This window comes from Ostrea edulis, chromosome 7, assembly GCF_947568905.1.
Source record: "Ostrea edulis chromosome 7, xbOstEdul1.1, whole genome shotgun sequence".
Classification (NCBI taxonomy): Eukaryota; Metazoa; Mollusca; class Bivalvia; order Ostreida; family Ostreidae; genus Ostrea; species Ostrea edulis.
In genome coordinates this window covers 50692671-50711812 of record NC_079170.1, presented here as the reverse complement: position 1 = coordinate 50711812, position 19142 = coordinate 50692671, and the positions used below count along the sequence as shown (strand labels likewise).

At 34.3% G+C, this 19142-nt stretch overlaps 2 protein-coding genes across 2 annotated transcripts in view; one reads left to right on the top strand and one right to left on the bottom strand.

The window, feature by feature from the left end:
• The first annotated feature begins 6815 nt into the window (after nt 1–6815).
• Nucleotides 6816–12408, top strand: LOC125657653 (uncharacterized). Its single transcript, XM_048888374.2, has 3 exons — nt 6816–7148; nt 11405–11808; nt 11911–12408. The coding sequence occupies exons 2-3, from the start codon at nt 11409–11411 to the stop codon at nt 12342–12344; spliced, it is 834 nt and encodes a 277-aa protein (XP_048744331.1). The 5' UTR covers nt 6816–7148; nt 11405–11408; the 3' UTR covers nt 12345–12408.
• Nucleotides 12409–15620: 3212 nt separating this feature from the next.
• LOC125657662 (prion-like-(Q/N-rich) domain-bearing protein 25) overlaps nt 15621–19142 on the bottom strand; it is an 83970-nt gene continuing 80448 nt past the window's right edge. The window contains exon 18 of the mRNA XM_056144645.1: nt 15621–18021. Coding sequence (XP_056000620.1) covers nt 17755–18021 — 267 coding nt within the window. The 3' untranslated portion in view covers nt 15621–17754. The remainder of the gene's footprint in view (nt 18022–19142) is intronic.

Here is a 19142-nt window from a genome sequence, read left to right as displayed (position 1 = left end):
GACAAGCAAGGGGTACTGAGGACCTATTCTAACCTGGATCCCCACGGAATAGACAGACGATGCGATACTATTCGTCCCGTATTTGACGGGCGTATAAAATGGGAACAATCACCCAATATGTCTTATTTTGCATGTGAAAATATGATAACCAACATTACATGTAAAAATGTATAATATACATATATTGGAAAACGAACGTTGTCAAAAAGGGGACACCCCTCCCCCTTTAATCTACATGTCTACTAGAAGTGGATTCATAAGGAGGGGGGGGGGTGTTACAACCCCCGTTTGTACTTTTTCCGTTCCAGAAGGGGGTAGGTGGATGCAGACCCTTTAAGACAAAGAAATGCCGATTTTGTGAACCAAAGTGGTAGGGGTTGCAACGCCCGTATCCCCACTTAGATCCGCCACTGGGTTACTTAAATTGTAATAAATGCACTCTTTCTATTTGTACATGCATTCAAAACACTACTTTCCTCTATGAAACAATATGTGTCTTATAGAGTGGGAACACATTTCATTACTTATATACGCAAGCATAACATTTTCAAATTAATTCATTTGTTGGAATGCAAAGAAAACATTTCAGTGCCAACTGTTTTGTAACATTTGACAGGAGAGGCGTCCTCGGCTATTTGAGTAATTTAAAAAATGTTCATACAACGCATGTCCTAGATATCTAAATACGCTTGCAACACCTTTTCCTTTTTTCCAAATATAACTGGTATGAGCATGTACTTAACCATAAGATAAAAATTATTTTCTCTAATACCGGGTATTTACTAAATTCAAAATTATTCGCGCTTTCCTGTCCTGGCTGTTTAAAAATCTTTGATATTAACCAATATATAACAGTTTGAATTGTGTTAGAATGTTTACCTCTAAACCACAGAGATTCCCTCAGTGTGCACATAACAATTGATAAAAGTCTAAATATTTGTCATAAAAGTGGAATCTTTTGTGTGATGTATCCTCGCACCTACAATTGTGACTCTCATATAAATATAAACAATTTGATACAAAATATATATTGATAGCTAAAAGATACAAAGTATCATTAGTTTGTTGACTTTGAAAAAGGATTAGTGCTTGAAACATTCCTCGAACGTTTTATTTGGCTCGGTATTCGCGTAAGTTATTTCCGTAAGAAAAAAAAACACCCCACACACAAGAGATAAAGCTAAAAAGTAAAGAAAATCAAGCTCGTTTGAGTGTTTATCACCACATCAAATTTCACTGGAAAACATTGGCCACGATTGATGCGCGGAAGCGCCGAATACAACTAGCCGTTTCTAAATTGAATGAAGCTATTTCGTGGGCTGATGATATTTCAGACATGGATAATCCTTGTTATTCATCATTAGTAGTTTCGATTTTGGAGAGACTGCGTATAATTACTTCAAACCCTGTCACTAAGAAAGAACCTGTAACACCAGAAATTCTACAACGGATAGTGGAACGTTACAGATTTTCAAGAAACGGCTTACCTGACATAAGAATATCATATACATGTATGTGTATATTAAGTTATACAACGTTTTTCAGAGCTTATGAATCTTAAACGTTCTGATATAGTATTTTATGATGAATTAGTAGGGGCTGGCTTTAGTTAGACTGGAAATCTGGGTGTAGATAAATCTAAATTTGGCCTTCACAGTCTCCGATCTGGAGGTACTACCGCAGCAGCAAATACTGGTGTAAGTGACAGACTGTTTAAGAAAAACATGAGATGGAGGTCAGATAATGCCAAAGATGGCTATGTTCATGAAAATATTCATTATTTATCACCAGTTTCTAAATCATTGGGTATTTGATGTTATTCTTGTAAATATTTGATATAAATAGTATGTATGTATTATCAAGCCCCCTTTCTTTGTGTTTCGAAATTCACAAGTCTTGGACCCATGAATAGTGTTGTTATGATTTTGAATCAGGTAGTAAATATTTAAAGGCCTCGAGACCCCCAGTCACAGTAGGCGTGGCACGATAAAGATCCCTTCCTGCTCAAAGGCCGTAAGTGCTGACAATAGGCCTAAATTTTGCAGCCCTTCACCGGCAATGGTGGCAAATCCATATGAGTGAAAAATTCTCGAGAGGGACCTCAAGCAATATACAATCAATGAATCAATCGTAATATATTATCATTCATATGTATAATGTATATGATACAAAGATATATTACCCATAAGGCATATATATGTATGTATATATGTATGTATGTATGTATGTATGCATGTGTGTGTGTGTGTGTGTGTAAAGTCAAAAAATAAAATCCAACACTCAAACTTAAAAGTTAGATAAAAGTTTGAGTATTGGATTTTATTTTTTGACTTTATTCTACCCCGATACCAAGAAAAAAGAATTTATTGAATAAATATATACAATCTAATTAAAATTAGAGGTTAGATCCGCTCACATACTCGCTACACAAACATCGTTTGTGTAGCGAATATATGAGCGGATCTAACCTCTAATTTTAATTAGATTGAAATATATATATATATATAATGTCATTGTAGATATTGAAGATATTATTCCTCAAGGCAGTGAGGTAGATCGCGTGAAATATGTACTTTTGAATAAATGCGCAAATGTTGGGGGAATTTCCCATAAATAGTGTTATAATCAGGTAGTCAATAGTTTATGTTCGTTTAATGCTGGGTCGATTGAGAACATTAACTACTACTAACGATAATTTTCCTGACATCAACAGTTGCAGAACATTAATACAAACAACTTCGCTTCATAATGATTAAGAAATTCTTAATAGGTTTTTTAATATAGATATTTCGAAAATATACTTTTGACCCTCTGGTCCCTAAAACCTGATATTGTTGAAAAAGTCTTGTCATTGTGTACACATTTTGTTCTATATGACTGTGTATAAAAAATATCGAAGAAAATGTTTACAAACATGCAGTAAAAGTAATGTGGTGCTTTTTCGAGCCTTACCGAGCTCTGATTTTTATTGTATTATCTATCTATTTATTATTTACATCTATGAATTCAACTCTACAATCACTGAAAATTTCGACTTGATATCGTGAATAGTTGCCGAGAACATTTGCTAAAATTGGGGATAAAATTTGTATGTTCCTTAGTTAATATGACTTGCCAAGTAGCCTTTGCTTGTTACTTGATAAAGGCAGTGAAAACAGGACAGTGATGTGAATTGAAAAAAAATGTCATTTATTTTGAAAATGACGAAGTTATATAACAGAATAGCTAGTGGGGTTCAGAATGAGTCGAAAACAAAAACACAAGAACATATGTATCACATAGGTATGATTATGCAATCTGACACCCTACAACACATAATGAAATATCGAACTAGAGCTGCCTGCAATCAAATAAGGTGGGTTTTACAAATAAAACAGGCCACAATCCAATTGCAAATTGGATCCGCCCACCCAAAGGGATGCAGTAAAAGTAATGTGGCGCTTTTATCGAGCCTTACCGATCTCCGGTTTTTATTGTATTATCTATCTATTTATTTATTTACATCTATGAATTCAGTTCTACAATCACTGAAAATTTCGACTTGATATCTTGAATAGTTGCCGAGAACATTTGCTAAAATTGGGGATGAAATTTTTCATGATACATGAAGAGGGAAATATAGAGCATCTCTGTGTTGTGTGGATTCAAGTTGAATAAATTCATAACCCTGTTGGTTTCGGTGGGGTCATAGTATGGTTTCCAAATTTTTCGTGGGAATAAAAAGGGTAAGAAATCTTTATTACAATCTTCTGAAGAACAGCAAGACCAGGTTGACTCTGGCGAGTCTTGTGGATCACGAGCCTCTTGTTTACAGATGGTACGAAAAAAGAATGACGGTGTTGTAGTAATAGAACCCCCCACCCCCCAGGGAAAACGGATTACACTGCCCCCCCCCCCCCCCGAAAAATTGGGCCCAGCATAGAACTCCACCTTAGGAAAAATTAGCCCGAGCCAATTTTCACTCTAGGAAAAAGTACCCCAGTATAGAATTTCCCCCCCAAATGACAGCGCGCTTTTTCTTACTTCCTCTATTTTTAGCTATCTGTCCATTTCCGTTCTTATTTCTAGAATTAACAAAACAACTTTGATTGAAAACGAGAAATCTTATTTTAATTTTTTAAAAATACAAATTAGATTTTTGTCAACTTATCCAATTATTATATAAAATTGAAAATAAGCATGTATTTTATATAATTGATAGATATACTGACCGAATTTAATGTTATTTGGTGCAAAATGTATATTCCAAAACTTCAACGTGTACAAAAGATATATTTTGACCTTTTTTAAATGTTTAAGAACATTCTTACATGTACATGTATTTCCATATCGAGACATACTAGACGTATTGCACCATATCAATCAATATTAAAAAGCACAGTTATTGTCTAATTTTAAAAGATTATTTTTATCCAAATGTACATAATTAGGTCTTTCCACCTTTCTGTGGAAAGACCTTTTGATATTGTTCTGTTTATTATTATTTTCTTTCCGCCGCGAGAAGCTTTTGACGTCTTTTAAGACTTATCGAAAATCAATGTAGACCATCCTTTTCGACATCTCAAAACATGCTCAGATTTGACCCTGCGTAACTGAACTTTGACCTTTAACGAACTTATGGGACTTTACGCAAAAAACCCTGGTTATCGGTTCACCTCGAAAACTGTAAATGATAAGAGCATGAAACTTTCACTAAATTCTTTAGTCGATCAAGCTGAAACGTGATAGTGTTTACTTTTAAGTTTTCGGTGATCCCTAAAGGGAGTTAATGGCCCTGAAAGTATACGATTTTTACGGAAAAATTCAAAACTCCTAAAATATAAGTCGTAGAAAGACGGAACCAACTGGAATGGAATACTTGACCTTGAAAATCAGGTCAAGGTCAAAGGTCAAGGTCATCTGAAAACTTTGAAAATAAGCACTTTTCATACCGTCTAAAGCATAGAAAGTACAGATAAAGTGTTATATGCACAAGTAGTCACAAACCAACTTATTCCAACGCATTGCATTACGACTCTGAACTTTGACCTTTCTACAATTTACAGCGACTTCCATAAAAACCATTGTTATCACTACAGTATGAAAACCGTAAATGGTACGAACACGAAATCTTCACTAAACTTATTGCCTGATGAATTATAAAAGATGACTTCCTGTTTTTGACGGTTCATCGATCCGTAACGGGAATTAATGCCCTTGAAAGTTTTCGATTTCTCGTAGAAATTTACAACTCCTAAAGTATTTGTCGTAGAAAGACAGCACCAACTGAAGTGACATCCCTGACCTTTGACCTTGAAAATTAGGTCAAGGTCAAAGGTCAAGGTCATCTAGAAACTTCGAAAATAAGCACTTTTCATACTGTCTAAAGCATATAAAGTACAGATAAGGTATAATAGGCACAAGAAGTCACAAACCAACTTAAGTCAACGCATTGCATTACGACTCTTAACTTTGACCTTTCTTCGATTTACAGCAACTTGCATAAAAACCATTGTTATCACTACAGTATGGAAACCGTAAATGGTACGAACACGAAATGTTCACACTAAACTTATTGCCTGATCAATTGTAGAAGATGAATTCCTGTTTTTGACAGTTCGCCAATCCGTAACGGGAATTAATGCCCTTGAAAGTTTTTGATTTCGCGGAGAAATTTACAACTCCGAAAGTATTTGTCGTAGAAAGACAGGACCAACTGAAGTGACATCCCTGACCTTTGACCTTGAAAATTAGGTCAAGGTCAAATGTCAAGGTCATCTAGAAACTTTGAAAATAAGCAATGTTCATACTGTTTAAAGCATATAAAGTGCAGATAAGGTATAATATGCAGAAGTAGTCACAAACCAACTTATTCCAATGCATTGCATTACAACTCTGAACTTTGACCTTTCTCGATTTACAGCAACTAGCATAAAAACCATTGTTATCACTATAGCACCGATTAGATTTTTTGTATTCAGAGACATTGTTTGAATGTCTGAAAACCTGAAAAGGTGGAAAGACCTCTAATTGTTCGCGAACAATTAGGATTACTAGTTATTTATATTATCCGCGGGCGGTTTTTTTTTTTCGCCCAGGGGAAAATTTTTTACGGACTTTGTTCAATGGGGAAATAATATACTGCTGCCCCCCCCCCCCCCCCCCCCGGATGGATAGTCTAACCTGGGACCGTTTTCCCGGGTACAGAATTTATTGGTCTATGCTACAACAACGATCATTTTGTCCGCTTGAAGCAAAAACTTGCTTGAGTGACTATCAAAATGAGCATTGCTCGAATGAAAAATCATATATGTGTATGTGGTGTCAAAATTATGCTATAATGTACAGCTAGTCTCTGTTTTAATATACAGTATGTGTGTGTGGTGTCAAAATTATGCTATAATGTACAATGTACAGCTAGTCTCTGTGTTTTAATATACAGTATATGTGTGTGGTGTCAAAATCAAGCTATAATGTACAATGTACAGCTAGTCTCTGTTTTAATATACAGTATGTGTGTGTGGTGTCAAAATTAAGCTATAATGTATAACTAGTCTCTGTGTTTTAATATACAGTATGTGTGTGTGGTGTCAAAATTAAGCTATAATGTACAGCTAGTCTCTGTGTTTTAATATTTGACCACATAATATATAACAGTCGTTATTTACACATTCTATATATTTGTATTTACATTTAAGTATCTGATCGTGTAAGAACAAGGCGATTCATTATGAAAAAGGTTACAAATGGATTTTTTAGTTAATACCCAATTAATAATGAATATAGCTCTGACACACGAGAAATAACTCTCTACAAAACAATGCACAAGGGCAGGTAACTCTGTATTTTTTGACAGAATATAAATAGATGGGGGAAAATGGTTTGAAAATCAATAAGGTCGAACACTTAATTATTGGTATCCTGTAAGCTTTGTATAGTGTAAAATTCTGTAAAGGTACAATGTTAGATTTAATGGGTCTTTAAATCTGCAGAAATGTGTATTGTTGTTTACTCCGTCGCGGTCTCCGTGCTTCGATGCACATGGATATTTATCGAACAGCTAAAATGCAGGAAGTTCTTTGTCTCGTTGTACAAGACTTCCTTGTTAGGAAAAAGACGACAATGATCTAGATTAGAGTTTAAGAAACACGAGGACACTCTCAAGATAAGTATGTGGTTTTTATTACATTTCTAAATGTTTAACATATACACCTACTTTCGCTTATGTACATCGTTTTTTTTTTTATGAGTGATTGCACAATACAGTTTGAGGATGACGTTTATGGACTAGCTACTTCAACGGAGTCTCACAATGTCTCTCCTTCTGATTCTCTTGTTTAAAACTTATTGAATGTCTAAGTTGCTTGTGTTTTAGGAGTGTGCAAACAATAGAAGGGCAGCCTAATTTGTATAGTACCATGTGCTTTCATTAGCTTTATAACCCCATGATACGAACAACTTGAACGCCTCTATATATGAGAAAAATTCTCGATGTCACGTAAAAACAAATATACAAACCCTAGATATCGATTCCTTATATTCACATTCCGATAAAACTTTATTTTATTTTATCACATGTTTACTCCTATATCCAGTTTCTCCTAGATATCGGTTAAAAGCTCTACAGAGCTTGTGTTGACTTGTTGATTTATATAGTACCGACTTTAAAAAAATTTTTTTTTTTTACTTACTTATCCAGTCATATATCACTTATTACATAAATTTTAATCGTTACACTATTTTTTCTTACGCCGTTTGTGATGTTACAAACAAACGTCAATTTCACGTAGTTTGTTTACAAAATGTCAGGTAGCAAAAATCCCAATAATACAGCTACGTAAATGTAAAGCGGGGGGGGGGGGGGGGGGGGGGGGGGGGGGGGGGGGGGGGGCATGAAATCAAGAAATCTCTCATAGTTTGTGGTTTCACATAATTTATGTCTAACTCGTTGTTTTCTATCCCCTCGCCATGGCTCGGACATAGAAAACATACATCTCGTTGAATATAAATCATATCAAACCACACAAACCATTGGAGATCCTATGTTTTATTCATGTCATTTTGAAAGGTCTTTTGTATCACAGTTCCTTCCTTGAGAAAAAAATCAATGATCAACATAGTTTGGTTTCCAAAAAAAAAAAAACAACAACCAAAAATTAAAAAAAAAAAAAACCATTGGCGAGTGTTACTGTAATATTTACTAATTTAAAGATATCAGGCCTCGTGTATCGATTTTCTACAGATTTCAAAATATCCTACGACCGAAAGAGATATGTTTACATAAGATAGTACACTGTGTAACCGAAATAAAGTAGAAGTAAGATTTTACGAATTTCTTTTATTGTAAATAAAGATTTCCCCTTAGGCATTGTGTTTATACGGTGTCTAAGCTTATGGAATGGTGAATCTGACGAGTGTTGAGATATTCCATCTCAGCGACAAGGAGTAATGTACAATTAAACAGTATATGAAATAAAGCTACTACAAGTCGAACATGTTCACCTTCAGTCATTATTTCACGTACTTCTATACACTGTCAAGCTCTTCATTTAGGTTAGTGCGTCTTTGTTCAGGGTTTCATCCAAGTGTTGAACCGTTGTTTGTGTTTGAACTACTGTTTGTGTTGATAATTTTTTTTTAATAAATCCAATTAATTAAACGACTGCTAATTGTAAAGGGGACCATTACATATGTCCCCCACCATCTCCCAAGTGATAAGTTGTTTTTATCTTTAAGTAAATCCAATGGAATCGTTCTATAAACATGTGTGTTATATGCTATACATGTATTACAAACAATATGAATTTCGCTCTATTTCTTTCATTTCTATGCTAGCTCTACCGTGCACGTGCATGAAAAATGAGGCTAGTTTTGCACGTTTTCAGATCACTATTATCACTCTGGAACCGTTTTCGTTAGGACAAACCCGGAAACAGAAGTACTGTCAAATAATGATAATAATGAATAGAGTATAAACAAATGTTCCTAAACTCTGAATGGGGAACATAATAATTATCTAGTCCATACAGCGTCCTGACAGCAGTATCGTCTAATCATTTAGCTTATATGTAGTATGTAAACGACAGCAATGTCTTTATATCAAAATCTGGATTTATATTTAATCTGATCGGCGATTATGTACTCAAGTCTACCATTTTAACAACCCAAACAAACACACACAAAAATTAAGCACTATTTGTTAACTGTCATTAATGATGTTTCATTTTTCGTTACTTATATTAATTTGTTTCTAAACTTATTTCTCTGATAACATATATTTACATAGTGTATTAGTTCTGAATCCTCTGCCATTTGCCTGTATTGTACACGGCGTACCTATGAGCCACAGGGCTCCTTTGGCAAAGAAACAAAAAATACGGGGATTTCCCACTGGTTGGGTTAGATCTATTTTTAATTCAGATGGAAGTGTGGTGGGGGACATAAAATCTGTATATGCCATTCCCACTGTATCTTTACGGTCATTCTCATCTTATCATTGTTCAGCGCATTAATCAAAATGCACATCTTACGAACTGCCATGGTTTAACATGTCAAACACTTCTGAAGATCTGATGACCGTTTAAAGTCACCCCTTAAATATTCTGTATTTGTATCATAATAATTATATCATTTCAATTTTCAGTCGCTGTAACATTCACAGTACGTATCATATTATTGACTGCAAATCTACATCTCAATTACACTATATGCACAATATACAATGAATTATGAATACACCCCACCCCCCTTGTATCTTGGTCATATTGTCACTGCCAGCTGGGAGAGCTTAAGAGTCCCTATCCATAAAGCAATACATCCTTTGTCTTTAGTTGATATATTCCTTATGCTACTCTCTTTGTTTTTAGGGGATGCGGGTACAAACCCCTGCTGTGCCCACATATCTAATGATTTGAACGATCTCTAATTGAATTAAAGATATAGGTGGATTCAATTAAAGATAGTTGTTTATACTTTACAACATATCCATAAAAGATATGAAGGTTTAATTCAGTTACATCTACTTTTAATTTAAAAATAAACCCATCTTTAATTTTCTACTATTTGAAATTATCTGCAATTGAATTGGACATATCTAATTCACTTGATAGTATTTAATTGAAACAGCTTGACATCATATGATTGAAGCTATCTTTTATTAAACATTTATCTTTAAATTTATCTTTAATTATTTATACTTATGTTCAATTACTGAAGATGGGTCTAATTAATAAAAAATAAAATTGTTTAGATATTACAAATCATAAAATATTTCTCAACTCAATATTCTCAAATATTCGATCATATCTTCAAATTATTGCCTTATCTTTAAACCAATTAAAGAAAGGGTAAAATTTTATCAAAGATTGGTGTATTTTAATAAGAAATTCGATCTATTTCTAATTGAATTGATTGAGCCAATCTGTACCTATTTAGGGATATGTTCATTAGTTTGAAAATGGGTCTTAATTTGAAAGGATACCTTTATTTTCAAAACTATTTCACTTACATGTATATGGAGACATCACATTTATGCATTATTCAGTATACAACTTCCACTTTCAAAAACAAAACCCAATTACAACCACGCCCATGTAATAATACTAATTTTACATGAACTTTCTACATGTATTTAGTTGAGGCTTCCAAACTCCAATGTCTGATTTTTACTTCCAAATTCACTATAATTATCTTGGATGTATATCCACCCATGCATGCATGACTAGTCGTTTTTAAAAACATTATTTTTCTATCATCTTATAAAAAATATAATCCTGTGGGGATCCAGGTTAGAATAGCTCCTCAGTACCCCTTTCTTGTCGTAAGAGGCGACTAAATGGGGACAGTCCTTCGGATGAGACCGCAAAATCTGAGGTCCCGTGTCACAGCAAGTGTAGCACGATAAAGATCCCTCCCTGCTCAATGGCCATAAGTGCCGAGCATAGGCCTAAATTTTGCACCGGCATATGAGTGAAATATTCTCGAGAGGGGCGTTAAACAATATTCAATCAATCAATCAATCAAAAATACATGTAGTCTAGAAGGACACAACGTGAATATTTTCAAATTTGTATCAAATATTTGTACATGAAACTATTTACCCGACTAGATTGTTCTAACTTTAATCGAAATCAAATTATACACACATATGCACTTCAATGGAATAGGACATTCACCTAGCAACACAAACCATGTTACATGTACGGGCAACATTGCAGGAAACCGACTTTCCAGACAAATTTTCTGTGCAATATATCAAAAGTCATATTTTTACTCACAAACGTTTTTTTTTCTTGTTTGGGAAAAGAAAGTTTTGATACGTAGTTTTGATTTGACAATCGACACAAAACGGACTTTCTATGAATTCATACAGCCGAGATATCGACAGCGTAAAACCTCACATATTGGTGAAACCTTTTTTTTTCAGAATTATGGGCGGACATTGTTGTAGGTGTTGCTCCTTTCAAGAACGGAATGATGAAAATATTTTTGACTTTATTCGATCCCTAAGCCAGCTGCAACCGGTAGAGAATGTCGGCTCCGTGACGTCTCAAGCTAGTAATTCATTAGAGTCCCTAGGATCACCGTCTTGGCTTTCATTTGAAGGAGAAGCAGACAACGTCATTGAAAACGTGTTTATCGGAGATGAAACTACTTGTTTTGTTTGCCTTGAAAACTACAACGACAGACAAAATCAACCTAGAATCATGCCTTGTGGCCATATCGTTTGCAACCAGTGCCTTACCGGTTTAGCAAAGACGCTTCTGTTTACCGAGATTAAATGCCCACAAGATCGCCAAGTTTATAAGGTGAAACGAAGACGCAGAAGAGGTATGTGAGTGATTGTGCCATCAATATAGAATGTTGATCGTTACATTATACTATGTTGCGCAAAGTCTGGAAATGGATAAATTCTGAATGATTACTTTTCAGGTGAAGAAATTCAACCACCTGCTAATTCTGATAATGAATCGCTGGTCCAAGAAGATGTTCAAATAGTACCAGATGTTCAGTCATTATCGATACGTCGTTTATCAAGTTCGAATTCAAGCACAGGTGGTGAAATCGAGTCCTTGAATTCAACTATCGTTAGCGGAGAACAATTTTCCTTATTTGCTAATTATCAGCCATCCATTCCCTCTCGTGTAACTTCCATTTCACGATCTTCTACAAATGCAGAGTATGGGAGTGAGAAAACTGAGGACAGTGTACCATCATTTGTGGAAAGTATTTGGGGATCAAATTCTACTGCAACGAGAAAGCGTCATCGGGATGTACACACCGAAAATTTTTATACCAATTTTTACGACGAACCGTTACCAGACTATCCTATAAATTCGAGTGATGATGAAGATTCTTGTATATGATTCTGATGTTCGTATCATTATTGTGTTGTCAGCATCCCTATCATAAAAGTTTCGGTTGTATGAATCGTTTGCTATTCATTGCTTTTTTTTCAGATGGGAGGCAGTTTTAACGAAAATTTGTTTTAACTTGCAAAAAAGTGGATTATAAGAAAAAGTATACTAACTAGCTATTATTCATTACATTATATATACTTTTCGCAGACTCCAGAAAGGTATAACAGTTAAAAACATTTGTGATATGAAGAGGTTTTTGTTTTTCGTTTTTATTTGGTTTTGGTTTTAGTTTTCTAACAAAATCATTTTGGTATCTTGAAATCCTTGACCACTTTTAACATACACTTGTGAATAATCTGCAAATGAAAAGCCAAAAGCAAACCCAAAGGAATTTGCTACAGAGATTCCAAAACAACAGCTGCAGTAGCAGATATTCCAAAACAACAGCTGCTGCAGTCGAAAGAACAAAGATTAGAAGACCGTGCACATCACTGAAATTGCAGGAGAATGAAGAGCGCTGATCCCATGATCCTTTGAATTTATAAAATGTTTTCATACACCACTACATGTACTACTACTACTGCTACTACTACTACTACATACTACTACTACTATCACTACTACTACTACTATTACTATTACTACTACTACTACTACTACTACTATTACTACTGCTGCTGCTGCTACTTGGCTTACATCAAAATATCACTTGACTCCCCTTACAGTCCACCATTTTTACGCATGTGTTGGTAGATTTGTCAGAACACTATCTTGACTGTATAAAAGAAGTTTGATACAATTAATCAACCTTTTGATGAATCCATTCACATAGTGAATACAATATGCATGTATCAGAGATGAAATCTTAAAGCAAAAAAGAAATATACATCCCTGAAAGTTTCATACTTTGAATGGAATGAAAAACCTTTGGCAATTTTGGTTGTTTCAGGTGGAAAAAGAAACCAGAAATGATTCAGTTTCGGTCTTATGTGGACATATCTTGAGTGTTTGTTTGAATAGGTTGGTAAATCGCAGTCAACAGATGGAGAAGGTTTTCGTGCTATGTCTTATTCTTAATTTTTCAATATCTATTTTCTTTCCCTGGAAAAATAAAGTTTATAAATATTTACTAATGAAAGGTGAAGAAAACGAACAGTGATCAATCTCATAACTAGTGTAAGGAAAACAAAATAGATAATTGGGCAACACGAACCCTTGGATGTACCAGCGGTGGGATCAGGTGCCTACGAGGAGTAAGCACCCCCTGTCAACAGGTCACACCTGCCGTGAGCCCTATATCTTGTTCAAATAAACGGAGTAATCAGTAGTCAAAATCAGTGTACCAAGAACGGCCTAACAATCGTTATGAAATACGTCAGACATTTGATCCAATGATAGGTTGTATTGGCAAACTAGATCGTTATAACGACCATAGAATTTGCGAAATGTTATTCGATTTTCAGTTTAAACTGAATTCTCATAATCAGAACTTTTTACCAGGCCACTTGTATTTCAAGATAGTTTAATGTGTTTGTCCAACAACATAATTATTTTGGGTCAAGTATATTATACGGTATTGAGTAAACAATCTCCTTTTATCAGTTATGATAATCATGAATTTTCAATCTATCAGGTCGACATCATTTTTGATGTTAGCGTCCGGTCACTCCACATTGCAGTACTTTATCGCAAAAGTTGTTGGTACTTTGTAACAAAGGATTGCTGAATGATTTCATCATCAGGGTGCGCGATTACTTTGTTCAATGGTTTGGTATAAAACTTGTGAAACATGCTTACTATTTGATTTGTTGCTCAATTAGATACACTTATAAAGTTGGTATTATTTTGTTCTGTTCTCTCCATCTATATTGTTATCATGCAATACCGGAGACAGGAAACAAAACACAAATCTTCACTTCCTGAACACCACTTGTAAGATTAATCAAAAAGAGATGCAGCGCGAAAGGAAGTTATCATTTTAATGTAAGAGAAAGTTATGAACTATTCACTTTATTCGAGGAAGTCTTTGGAACAGTTAGTAGCCAGTGCTTTCTTTGTCCAGAATAGTTTAGATATATTCACGGATTTGTTTTTGTCCTCGAAAATTCACAATGGTTTTATGAATCCACCTAAAAGACATGGGTTGCTGCTGTGATAAACAGGATAAAGAAGAATATAAACCGTCCGTTGATAACGATATTTTCGTTTTACCAATGGACATAAAATTGAAAACGTATGACGAACTGGCATGGGAAATAGAAGAAAGAGAATTTCGTGATATAGAAGGAATTTCAAGGACAGACCACCCAACATTTACGTCGTTTACAAACAATGATATTTCTATACCGCTTTCAATTTCAAATCCATGTTTTGAACATGGAATTTGATATTCGTTGGAAGTGAATAATGCATCGGAAAACAAAGTTCTCGGAAATGTTATTGAATATTTATCTAAAACTGAACATGGAAAATGAAGTAAGATGTGGAAACTGTAGTTGTGTTCTCGTCATTAATGTAGTTCTACGATACGGTTTTGATTTTTACACTGCCGTATGCAAGAAACACATATATGAAGGACAGCATAATGCATTGATGTCTACCTTGTGGATACAGATTCCAATACTGAACATTTTTTAAACCGTACAGAAATATTCAGTACCGTGGCAAATTCATGAGTTATTGTGGTGGGAAATCTCGGTTTTCATTTCATTTGGAGAAGAAAAAGTTTTTCTTTGAACCGTTAGTGAGGTTGATATTTGATAGAAGGCGTGCGTGTAAACAACCTTACATCCTGAGGTTTTCCGATACATGAGTCACGTGTTTTATGTCGTACAAGCTTGTGTCGTCATTGTCGCGATTAAAAACAAAAACTCATCAAATATCATACCTGCTCTTAAAGTTGTAATATAATCATACAATACATGTATGTTTATTATTATATGATCAGGAATTTTAAATCATTCTGATTGGTCCAGATGATCTTGTTTGGTGTGCACATCAGAGCGACTTCACCTCAAAATTAACTTTGGAAGATTTATTCGAGATTTTCATCTTGAACGATCATAGGTTTGCTGACATTTCTATTGACTTATCTAATTGTATGTTTTAAAGTATATTTCTGTTAGTCAAATTCAACGCTTTACCAAACATGAATAATTATGATCAACTCACTATCAACTACAATGTAAAAATTCGAGAATACATTTTATTGAACTGAATCGAATGTAATTCAAATTATTTACATAAGGATTAAGCATAAATAAAAAACCCAAAAAACTTAGATAGCACTCTACCAATACAATAATTTATAACAATGATACACAATATATGAGTATCTACAACATATACAAAGAAATACAATATAGGAAAATAATTTGTTTTTACCAAGTATAGAGGTGGTATTATAAGTACATGTATATATTGCATGCAGTTTAAGGTAACATTGAACATTTTCACCCCGAGAAACCATTGTCAATAAAGGCGCGGTCGAGGTTGACAATGGTTTTTGAGGGGTGAAAATGTTCAATGTCACCCTCAACTACATGTGCTATTTGTTTAATTGTACTGAATATCATACATTTATTAGATACAATTAACAAAGCACAAAATTCAACCGAATATCCTTTCATCTAGATTCTGTCTTAAACATTTTCATATGGTGGAATTGATTAAGAATTAATCAACAAGTTCAAAACGTTACTTGACTGCGATAGTTGCACGTTAGTTAACAATGTACCTGTCACCTGCCGATTATCTTTGTTACTTTTAATCAATCGATTTCATTAAAAATGTTGCTGTTACACACTGCAGACTGCATCTATTTCAAACGCTTAAACGACATTTTCCTAAAATGTAAAGCGAACCGTACGCGCATCAGTTTGACGCATGTGATATATTTGTTTTATAATATCACCCGTTGCCAGGTATTGTTTCCCGTTGCTAGATACTATCACCCTGGAGCGCGTGCTTTCTATTCTCAGAGGGAAACAATACTACGTTTTTTCAACTGTTTCTTGGCCAATCAGATTCGAGTATTTTACACCAAAATATACTAATATTGTATGTTATACTATCTCTATTTCTAATTACAGACAGAAAATACATAATTAATTATTTTATATAAAAACGACCACGTTCACTAAGAAAGGATTTTAACATTATATTACTGTCACAGTTTCTAGGTTTTGACTGTTGAAAAAATATCATTATGTAAATGATTGTATTTGTTGATTGAATAAAATAAAAAAAAATATTGTGAATACTGTTGTCAAATTCCCGATTATTCAATGGAGCAGTTACTGGCCTTTAATTCGGTCTACTCGTGGCTATATGCAGACCTGATCAGGTATTGGTTGACCGCGGTCAAACAATATCTCTTCTGATCTGTACCTCAGAGTGAGGTCACCTCAATATTAACTTTGGGAGGTTTATTCGGCATTCCAGTTTGACCAACCATAGCTTTGATGACATTTTTATCGATCAATCAAATTGCGTGTTTTAGGGCATGCGTCCATAAGTCAAAATCGATACCATAAATGGCTTGCCAAACATAGCTAATTATGGTCAAACCACTTTCAATTACAATGTAAAAGAGAATAAATTTTATCATCGTGTTATATTTTCTAGGTTTTGACTGTTGAAATATGATTGCTATAATGTTTTACAATACACATGTTGTTATTTGTTTAAACTGTTATAAAATTTCTGACCATTTGATAAAGTAGTTATTGACCTTTAATTCGATCCCCTCATGACAATATGGATCTGGTCAGCTGTTGGTTGTCCTCGGTCTATAGTATAGTATGGTACTGCACATAATGTAAGTCAATAGTGTTCCATATAACATATTTATGATATTTCCTGTTCGGTGATTGACATTACACACTGTAGGAAATCCTAAATGTGTGTTCAGTGCTTTTTATCACAAAATGACAGGTCACATCTCAGAATGAAAAGACTAAATGCATCTCACTCATACATGTCTGTATATTACAATTTTATGTACAATGTTTGTAGCCTTGAAAGTTCTTCCTCTTTTATGAAAACATACGAAATATACCAAAACGTCTAATGATAATTCCACTACAGGGATACGGTCCTTTCATGTTAGTACGTGTTCGTGCTTTACTGTATGTCAATTCATACGATACACCATTGTCTTCTTCCAATAACTGTCAATTCACACGACACACCGTTGTCTTCTTCCAATAACTGTCAATTCATACGATACGCCGTTGTCTTCTTTCAATAACTGTAGTTATCATAGTGCACACACGTATGTATGAAACATTGTAAAACGAATTGAAAAATGGCACTTTAGAGACTTCAGTTTTAAGCGGAAGTGATAAAAAATCCGAAATGTATTCTTTGCAGATCTGACATTTCGCTTTGTGGAATTAACGAAGTTATGTTTGCTTTACTCTGTGCTTGTACTCTTCTTCAACACTCTTTGGAGCTCGTATAAACACGGATTCTGGGGAAAAGTTGCAGCCATGTAGACGTCATCGTTCAGAAATTGTCTAGGTGTACTTTGAACTGGTTCAACGTAGTCGTATTTGTTTTCCATGTCATCTTGATCTTCGTCTTCTTCGTTCAAGTGATTGTAGATTTCGTTTTGAACACTCTCTATACACGGAGACCCGAGTGTTGAATCTACGTCTTCATTCTCTTCCACCTCCAATTCCTGAAATAAAAGAAGTTTAGGAATTTATTCAGGTACATGCATACATCAAGTCGCTTGGTAGTTGCAAAGGACAATTTAGCCGTGGTGGTTCTTTGTCGTCCCAGCTACCACAAAACCACGTACAAAAAATTAAAGGTATAAAGCGCCTTTATTCGATGTCTTTAATTTTTGCACGAATAAGTAGACTTATTCCATAATATTAATTAGCCGGATTCCAGAAGGTACACTGAAAATATATATCAATACACAGTTTGAGATGAGGCTTATATTGAATATTTCAAACCATTTTCCGAGTGGTTTTAATTTAGTTTTAGTTTAGTTTATTTATTTAGGAATATGCACAGATACAATATAAATACAAGACAATATCACAGAGGAACACATAGTTAAACATAAGATAAAAAGGTAAATTTTAATAGCTATTTGACTTTAAGAGCACAGTGAGTAAATTAATTTACATGCCTATGCCAAGGATAACCCATGAAAGCCATATGGCTTATTTCCAATGGTGAAACAAAGCGAATTCCTTCTGAAATATTACGTCTTGCTTTCATTGTATCCCACTTGGATTCCGTCCAAGTGAACACGCCTACTTTTAGCTATATGCCGGATTGTGATACATTACACGAAAACACACTATGTAAGCTGAGATAATTAGTAATAATTAGGATTACATGCATAGTATTAAACGATGCACAAAGAAACTCCTAATCTACTTGAGTAAATCACGCAGAGCATAAATTATGTTTAGAAAAAATTTAAAATAGAACAGTTATACAATAAAATAAAAATATTTACACTGTCACTGCTTGGAGAAATGAAACGTTTAGCCATTTATATCACATGTATATACTCTCATTTCATTACATACATGTATTTTGAACTCAATTCAGGGAATGTTAGAAATTAAGAATTTCTCGTACTGCATGTAAACTCTATTTTTTTGGATGGCGTAAATCTAAAAAAAAAAATTAAATAAATAGATATCAATATTTATTATAAATCCATCAATGTTTTGGTTTTAGATACTGTTGATTTCACAGAGTGTGATTCGATTTTCCGGATCACCACACTGTGGTTTTCTGATTCCGCATCAGTATCCTCTGAAACTGATGACGTTA

What these genes read in the sequence shown, in the direction of transcription:
- LOC125657653 (XM_048888374.2), top strand. Translation starts at nt 11,409, where the DNA reads ATGGGCGGACATTGTTGTAGGTGTTGCTCCTTTCAAGAACGGAATGAT. An exon ending in GAAACGAAGACGCAGAAGAG is followed by an intron (nt 11,809 to 11,910) that starts GTATGTGAGTGA and finishes ATTACTTTTCAG; the next exon opens with GTGAAGAAATTCAACCACCT.